Source organism: Urocampus carinirostris, chromosome 8, assembly GCF_059441175.1.
Source record: "Urocampus carinirostris isolate Australia breed hairy pipefish chromosome 8, RoL_Ucar_1.0, whole genome shotgun sequence".
In the NCBI taxonomy this organism is placed as follows: Eukaryota; Metazoa; Chordata; class Actinopteri; order Syngnathiformes; family Syngnathidae; genus Urocampus; species Urocampus carinirostris.
The window spans coordinates 33,497,719-33,507,021 of NC_142356.1; the positions used below are offsets into that span (position 1 = coordinate 33,497,719).

Genomic DNA, 9,303 nt, shown 5'->3' on the forward strand with positions numbered 1-9,303 from the left:
AATGATTCCTAGAACCATAAAACATCATTTGAACTGGGTACTGTATTTGCCTGTGGAATAAGAAAATGTGACTTGGAAATTGGATACTTTGGCCCTGTGACGTTAATTTTAGTATTCCTAAACACTCTTTAAAACTTCAATTTGACTCAATGTAAACAATCGTTTTAGAGTAAACTTTCCAAGATTTGTTGTGTGTTGAAAAAAAGCACATTGTATATTACTTATATTACTTAGTTTTATTTGTATTTGTTGACGGAGCTACATTTGATTGTTCCTTGATGAAGGTGAAGCGCGAGCCCGGTGAGAATGGCACCAGCTTGACGGATGACGAGCTAGTGACCATGTCAGTGCGGGAGCTCAACCAGCATCTCCGGGGCCTCACTAAGGAGGAGATCCTGCAACTAAAGCAACGGCGGCGCACCCTGAAGAACCGGGGCTACGCCGCCAGCTGCCGGGTAAAGCGAGTCACCCAGAAGGAAGAGCTGGAGAAGCAAAAGGCCACACTACAACAGGAAGTAGACAAACTGGCCAATGAGAACGCTTCCATGCGCCTGGAGCTGGACGCTCTCAGGTCCAAGTACGAAGCCTTACAGACCTTTGCCAGGACTGTGGCAAGAAGCCCCACGGTGGGTGTCGGAGTCAGGGGAGGAGGAGGGCTGGCGTCATCGGTTATTGGCCCGCTCATACCAGGAAAGGCGGCAACGGCGACGAGTGTCATTACGATAGTCAAGTCCAAAACGGATGCACGGTCTTGAGGGATTGTATAATTGGCCAATGAGTCTCCAGGACTGTAGAGGAAGAGAAGGGTAGCAAAGTACTGTATTTTCCGGACTATACCGCGCACCTAAGAACGGAAATTGGACCGTGAGCCTTTTAAATCCAGTGCGCTATATGTACAGAAAAAAATGGAAATGCATACCGGTTGATTCTTATATTTGCGCAATTATTGAACAGTCAATATTTATCACCGAACACAATTGCATAACAATGGTGGTATCAGGGATGAAACTAGGGGTGGGCGATGCTTGTGAATTTCCCTGCGGGGATGAATAAAGTATCTATCTGCTTTGGTATTTCGGCATTCATCCAAGTAAATACACGGTAGTATTGATTGATCCTGATCCGATCCGATACCTGGAAAAGTCATGATCATTGGATAATTAAACCCCTTGCCTTAGTTTGTATCTACGATAGCTAATAATATTTGATCGTTTATTAGATAACTACAATGCGAACTTCAACAGTATAAAAAAATCAATATTGACCGTTTCTGGACAAAAATCAAGAGAGTCAAACCAAAGAAACGATTAAAATACAAATATCACTGTCAACATGACAACTATACCATTGCTTGATATTTTGAAAATAAAGTCAGAAACTACAAATACTGTCAACAATACAAAGTTAAAAAATAGCTTAAACACTATAAGACATAAAACACTGATTCAGAACATAAGTCAAAAGAGTCTAGCCCCAACATTTTGGTACAAAATTACAAATACTGTATGACTCTGTCAACAAGTCAACTAGAATACTTTCAATTGCATAATATTTTGAAAATAAAGTCAGTGGTGCAAATAAGGTGTAAACGAAGTTGGATCAAATTTGAAAGTTATAACATATGTATAATCGTATGACCCACTAACAACATTATCATAGTGATAGTAATGAAGTGAAGACCGTATCAATACAAAGATAATGGATATTTGGATTCATCCGCCCACCCATTAAGCGAACCCGGATAGCGACTGAGCACCTAATCCTTACCACAAGGCAACTTGGGTCATAGATGATGCAGAAAATGCAATAGTTCTTATTTCAGTATCACACTATTTTTAGTCAGGGTACCAGATACAAATGGTATATTTATTAATAAATGTTAATAAAAGAGAAAACAAAAAGTGATTAAAAACCAGTATAGAATTTTATTTCACTTTTTCTTAGCCAACACAAAGCATTGTAAGTGCCGAATACATGCGGTCATGCGTTTATTTTTATTTTTCAGGGCGACTAAATTACTTCCCACAACGTGTTTATTTTCATTCAGTTCAGAATTTTGTGCGCTTTGTAGAGACTTTTAACGTCGGGAATACAATATTGTATTTCAGTCGTCCCCAACCTTTTCTGTTCTGATTTATTTGCCTTGAACACCTGTCTTTTTTTTTAGTTTTCAGAGAACTCATTTTCCTCTGAAATGAGTTTCCAGGAGTTTCGCCTTTGTGGGTTTCTGCTTCGGGAACTTTTTGGAGAAGTTGTACAGAAGGTGGCTACTGTGACTAAAAATAGTGTGATTATGACATAAAACCTAATGGTTTTTGTGTGGTTCCTGTTTCCTTAGTTGTTTAGTGGATAGGATCTATCACTTCTCCACTGCGATCCAGGTTCGAATACCATTACATCCAATATTTGCAATTGTGCTCAGCGATATATTTTGACTTATCAACCAATGCACAGAAATGTTACTTATTTATGTTTCGTACAACGCTAGCCCTTGCAGTAGTTTTTGATCTCTGCGCCTCAGTCCAGTGCGTTTTATATATTAAAATATTATCACAAAGGACACATTTTGGGGGGTGCGCCTTATAATAGTGCGGGAAATACGGTACTTGACCCAGGCAAGGTCCTAATCACAAAGAATCAGGCGACTGAAAGTTGATTGTTGAAACAGAACTATTTTAGTGGTGACCCAACGTTCCCATTCCATGTCTAAAACAGATGGTAATTGGATTTATTGGATAGTCTGTAAGATTATTTAAGTCTCGTGACGGGCAAAATTCAACGGCTGCAGATCAGTCCCATCTTGCTGCAACCTTTTCATATCAGTATGACAGGAAAAAAGTCCATATATATGAAACGCAATTGTGTTACCTGTATTTTTACTGTTTTGTACCGTGTTGTCATTCACATGAGGTTCAAAATGTGTTCTCGGTGTGTGAATTGTGATATAACAGGAATTCTGTGAAATTCGTGATCGCTTTGGTATTGTTTGGTTTGTTGCGTTGTTTTCTACCGACTCTTCTCATCGATGTTTGTCCTTCACTTCTTTTTAGTTCCATATGGCATCTACAGCCAGCAGATCAAGAAAAAGCCGGGAAAGTAGATATCCAATACTGATAAAAAAATCTCAACACATTATCTTGAGATTCTCTACAATTAGTCTACATGGTTTCCCCCAGTGTTTTATGAACCAGGCAGGACACCCAGCTTTTGTTTCCCCTCCCACCAGGCTACAAACAAATTTCCAATTGAAAAACCTTTGATTTTTCACCCAAACATAGTCATAAGCCATTCCACTAAAGGACAAATACAAAAAGACTTACTTCTGACGGCCACACCACGTACATCCCACTTCCTGTTGACCAATTTTTGACCAGGTTGAATACATTCCCAGCCCTGTCCCTGACTACCAGGCTTAGCAAGTTTAGAGAGTATTTGGTTTGAATTTATTTAAAAAAAATCATAACTTTTGACACAATAGACCGAGAGACTCGCTTCTTTTTTTTAAATAGTCAGAAATTTATAGTGGGCCGGATTAAATCATCCAATGGTTTGCCAGCCGTATGTTTGACATGCCTTGGCTAGAGCCTTGATCAGTTAATTATCATAACTATAAAGCTGTATCTGTGATCAACTAAAGTCTGTGAAACAAGTATCTGCTAGCCACTAATAACTAGAATAGTTACACCCATGCCATTTGATAATTCTAATGTACTGTATCCACTCATTTATTTGTTTTTCTACCATCACCCTAAAAAATGTTTCTTCACAAAAGCAAAGTATGTTCTCTGCACCCTCAATAAATAGTCTTCAGATGACATTCCTATTAATATTGTTTTTGTGGAATAAGGTTAGCATTGAAATCAAATTTTCTTAGATCTGGCTTTGTGGTAGCCATTTTGTGACTTTCAGTCTAGTTAAGATGGTATCGCAGTTGCGCAAGCCTATGGTTGCAGCAAATCAAAGTTCATAATATAAAACCATGTATATTTTGCTGCTTGAATATTCCACAATAATAATAATCACAGTCCTTGTTTGAAATAAAGAGGTCTTATAAAACATAAAAAGATGCCCCATCGTCTCAAGATAAGGAATTCTGAACATTAATAATGGTAATAATACTAAATAGCTATACAACTGCCTTTTATTCATGAATCGCATAAACGATGAGTCATTGACACAAGCATGACAAAGTAAATTTCCATTATGTTCTCTTAAAAATAATAATAATGTCGTCTTTGGTAGTATCTTACATTTTCTAAATAAAATTAGCTTTGTATAGTTTGTACTGACCTGAGAAGAGTAAGGTAACAGAATCAGTTTGATATACCAAAAGTGCTTTAAGAACTGAATAGCTTTGTTCTTTCTAGTGACTAGGCACATGTGTGTGTGTGTGTAGTCGTGAGCTAGCGTGTACCTTGAACGTGAGGGGAAAATACCATATATAACTTTTCACTGTGTTTGATGGGTATGGCTTTGATTCCAGTTGGATTTCAGGGCGGGTGATGATGACACAGCAGGCAACCAAGCTTGTTCTTTTAATCTAAAGTTTGATCATTTAAGATCCTGTGGCCATAATGACACTTAATTGTTTTCCTTTTTGTTTTAAAAGTTATGTCTATTTTATGTTCTCATTTCTCTAATGTTTTTGCGGCGTGCAAGGGTCGCTCGCTTCGAAGTTGTGATGCCTTTTAGTTTTACTTCAAGGGTAATCTGAGGTCAAGTTTCATTTGAATTCGCCCTTTTTGGTAACAGTTTCTAATGTGTAAAATTATTTTAGCATTAGTTAAGCATTTGTTTAAAAAAAAAAACCCAACCCTAATTGATTTAATCATTTTTTAACCATATTTTTGTCTGTTATGATTAATCATTAGGATGTAGAGTATTTTTCTAATTTTACTATATTAGTTTTTTGTTTTTTTATTACGATATTTAAACATATTATTAATGTGGAATCAATGAGCAATAAAAAAATGTCAGGTCATTTTTCTTATTTAAAAAATATTTTTTCAAACTAAGATAAGAAAAGCAATCCTTGAAAGCCACGGTAGATCATTATGTTGATGTAAGGATATTTTTTTAATTTCATGAATAAAAAGTGTTATGAATGAGAAACAATATTTAAACTGAGCAAAGTTTTCTTCAAGTGGAATAAGTTTATTAAGGATGATTCCTCCCAATAATATGTTAAAATGTATGTACGATGTTTAATTATCACGTTTAAAAGGCATCGTTACTTACTCCTAATTAATGTTGTTTTTGAAAAAGTGTGCTTTTAATCAAGTGTTCGTAATTCTTTGTATGAAATTTTCAGGAATGTGTTGTTCATTGCAAAAGGTTTTTTTTTTTTTTATTGCCAGACAGTTTTGCTCATGTTAAGTAATTCAAGTTTAAGGTTAAGTAATGTTTCCGTAATCGGAAACATCTTCTATGAAATGACCAAAACCGTCTTATCTAGCAGATGATAATTTTGCTCGTTTAAAAATCAATTAAAAAAAAATTGAAGATTAGAAGATACATAAAATGAGCAAAACTGCAACAAAAACAATATTTCTGTTTAAGTATATATTTAATTTTTCTAGGAGAGGCAGTTTGAATAGATTAAATTGAGAAAAATCTAAATAAATAAAAACCCGTTTAGAAAATTCTAATGAAATAAGCTTTTCCCCCCTGGTAGGGATATTTAGATGACATAAAAAGTATAACAAGTTCAGCTTTTTTGTGCTTCGCTTATAGGAAAAAGTGACTTTCAGCCTGTAGAAAATTGGTTAAAAGTGGGAAATCTCATTTTTATATAGATGTAATCTACAGGTATGAAAAAGTGCATACGATGCTCCCTTTATTCCGACCCTTAACCACTTGTTATGATTTTTCTTCAATTGTTGACATAGAACATACAGTTAAGCTGTGTTCAAAATAGGAAAAATTGGATGCCTGTTAGGGCAGCACGGTGTCGCAGTGGTTAATGCGTGTTCGGCACAGTTCTGAGGTCATGAGATCGAAACCTCCTGTGTGGAGTTTGCATGTTCTCCCTGTGCTTGCGTGGGTTTCCTCCGGGCACTCCGGTTTCCTCCCACATTCCAAAAACATGCATGTCAGGTTCATTGGCCGATCCAAATTGTCCCTAAGTGTGAATGAGCGAGTGAATTGTCTGTACCTGTGTGCCCTGCGACAGGATGGCAACCACTTCAGGGTGTCCCCTGCCCACTGCCTTAAGATGGCTGGGATGGGCTCCAGCACCCCGCGGCTCTACTGAGGATAAGCGGATAGGTGCCTGTTTTCATAGCTTGATTATGTCCGTACAATACTCAGTAATCCATGATGACAATGTGTCAGATTAAATAGAAAATTGATGTTATTCCCCACCCTGCCCCCAAATCCTGTGGAAAATACAATTGCAGTTTTTTTAAATGAATTTTTTCACCGTAATTTTGTGGTTTCCTCCCCTTGTCATGCCCCTTTTTCAATTCCTTCAATCAGCTTTTGACTGTTGTGTCTAATACAGTGATACTTTGTTTTGCTTTAAAAAAAAGGAAATATTTTGCTATTTATTTTTAATGTCAAACACACTTTCCTAACCTTCAGGGTGAATACAATTCATTGTGAGTAACAGTGTGAAAATGGTGTTTAGTTGTCTCTTAATATGCAAACAGTTTAAGGCATAAGTAGAACTCCTGTCACACAGGAGTCATACTACTGCTGTCGCTTGTGTCAAATTGTTCCAGTTCAGTGTGATGTGACAAGGTTAAAGAGTGTATATTCACGGTGTTTAGCTATATGTGACTGGAAAACAAATGTTTTTGAAATTTATTTGTGTATATTGACATTATGTGTTGTGACTTGACTGGCTTTCCTCCCTATGTAAGATTATATTTATTCATTTGCGTAGACATTATTTTTCTATGCACTTCTGTTTGAAAAACATCACTTTTCCTAATTGTGTTGTATCTTGACGGTCGTTCGCAATTCATGAAGTCTATGGAGGACCATCCCTGCCATATGTAGAAATGTATAAATAAATACATTCCATGTAAGTAAATGAACACTTTTACCATTAGGGCAACACACACATTTCACGCAGGGGTGCGTCGAGACGCAAAATCATTTTTGGGTGGCATTCACCTTTTTGGTAGGGACATTTGGCACATGAGATTGAAAAACCTAAACATTAAAACTGAGTGCAGATGGAGTCTACATAACGCTGAGTCAGCAAAACCAAAAGTGCAAAGCTGACTTTTGGGGGGGAATTCTTTCTACACACAGGTCAACTCTTGTAACTGTCTGAAAGACATTGTGTTAAAATTGAATGTCAGTATTCGGGGGCATTCATTTTCACCTCTATAGTGACTTACCTGATTGCTCTGGAAATATTGTGATCCTGGCCAAACTTGAAATTACAATGTAATTGTTGAAGTGTCCTTGGGCAAGACATTAAAACCCTAATGCCTCCGATATGCAAGTAGTTGCCTTGCTGACTCTGCTATTGGTGTGCCTGTGTGTGTGAGAGAATGGTAAAGAGGGTATTGTAAATTGCTTCGGAGCTCCTCAGTGACTGGTCAAGCGCTATATAAATGCAGTCCATTTACCATTTTCTGGGAAAGCTGCTTGGTCAGCACAACCCAAAATGCCAAGTCAGCTTTTTTTTTTTTTTGGGGGGGGGGGGGGGGGGGGTCTTTACATGACTGCCTGTAAAGACCAGTTGATATTCAATGTCGTTACGGCCTGGATGAGTTGAATATCTTTCTGGGACAACTGGTGGGTCAACAAAACCAAATTGCCAAGTCATTTTGGGGGCATTTTTCACATCGAACGTAACCGAGCCTGTGAAATATTGTGGTCATATCTAAACTCCACCTTCTCTTGAGTGCACAGACACAAAAACAAACAAGCAGACATAAAAACATACTTAGATCCCAAATGAAAACATCGCCAACCTTGCTTTGCTCGTGGGCGATAATCATGTGGGTAATTTCTAAATATATGACATGCAATATTTACATATAGTTATGCATTTTTTCATTTATTTCTGTATTGTATGTTAATTCTCATTTGTATTATCATGTATTTTGTCACAACAAAATGTTATTCAAATGAGGGAACAGTTTAAAGTGATCGAGCTTTTCGGCTATAGCTGATTTGTTTCTCACTGATCAACCAATAAGTGAAAAGCTCAGGCTACTGGACTGCCTCCTCGTTTGAATACTTTTTTTGTGACAAAATACATGACGATGCATGACAGATACAGGACAAAAATACAGAAATAAATCACAAAATGCATAAATAAATAAATTGCATTTTTTTTTTTTTTTAATGGCATGTATATATTATTTAGATATTTATTTATCGATCCATTTATTTCTACATATGGCAGTATTAGTCCTCTACATACAGCAAGTGTCCTGAAAATGCATTGGGACGTCTAGCCACTATTAAACAGGGTTTACCTTAACACATTTTATGAGCGATACATATTTTACCGTTTCCTGCACGGGCGGTTTCAATAACGACAAGATGTTTCATCACCAACCGAAGCAAGTAACTTCTAAATATTATACATGTTTTTACAGCATAGGAAATGTAAACAATGGTGACATATATGTTAGAACGCTCACGCTTTAAGGAACAACCTAACTGGGCCCTTGCGGAATACATCTGAAGATCGTGTAGCGAGCGTTTATCGATAACCTCTGATCATTCCTGACGAGCAGATCGATGTGTTGTCAATGGCGCCTCCAGGATAAAAGCCCTTCTTTCACCTCCAAAGTTGATCAATGGGAGTAAATGAAGCAAACATTCTTTGTTTGTTTGTTTGGTGTAAGGATCAATATTGATGTTTGCTTTGCTTCAGCTTGCCCTGCACCGGCATCGAATCATTTCAAAATATTTCTTGATGTTTTCTTTTCATCCCACTGTTGACAGTTTTCCCTTCAGACTACTGTTTGTGTATTCGTAGCTAATGGTGATGATCATGTGGTCAGATGATACATTTAAGATGAGATATTTTGGTCTCTGAAAGTTAATAATGGTCGATTTGAAGTTCTAGCCAAGTAGTGAGTTTGTTTAACCATGATGCAGCCTATTCCGAAAAGGTCCTGTAATAACGAATTGTGTGTTTTGTACTTTTTCTGTATGGGGTGTAATAAGTCATTATACTGTTCTTTCTATAAAGAAAAATGCTAAAAATGTGACTGTCTTTGTAAGTATGTTCAACTAAATTATTGTTTTTGTAGATACATAAGTGATGATGACGAGGTACTGGTACTTATGGAATAAATTGTTTCATCGTCAGTCTAATTTTTCATTTAA

General features: G+C 36.9%; 1 protein-coding gene across 5 annotated transcripts in view; it reads left to right on the plus strand.

Annotated features, from left to right (window-relative positions):
• The window catches only part of mafgb (MAF bZIP transcription factor Gb), a 32,744-nt gene extending 25,107 nt beyond the window's left edge, over nucleotides 1-7,637 (plus strand). For all 5 annotated transcript variants that reach the window (XM_088342463.1, XM_088342462.1, XM_088342464.1 and 2 more), the window contains one exon: nucleotides 285-7,637. In XM_088342463.1, coding sequence (XP_088198589.1) covers nucleotides 285-755 — 471 coding nt within the window. In that variant the 3' untranslated portion in view covers nucleotides 756-7,637. The remainder of the gene's footprint in view (nucleotides 1-284) is intronic.
• Nucleotides 7,638-9,303: the final 1,666 nt, after the last annotated feature.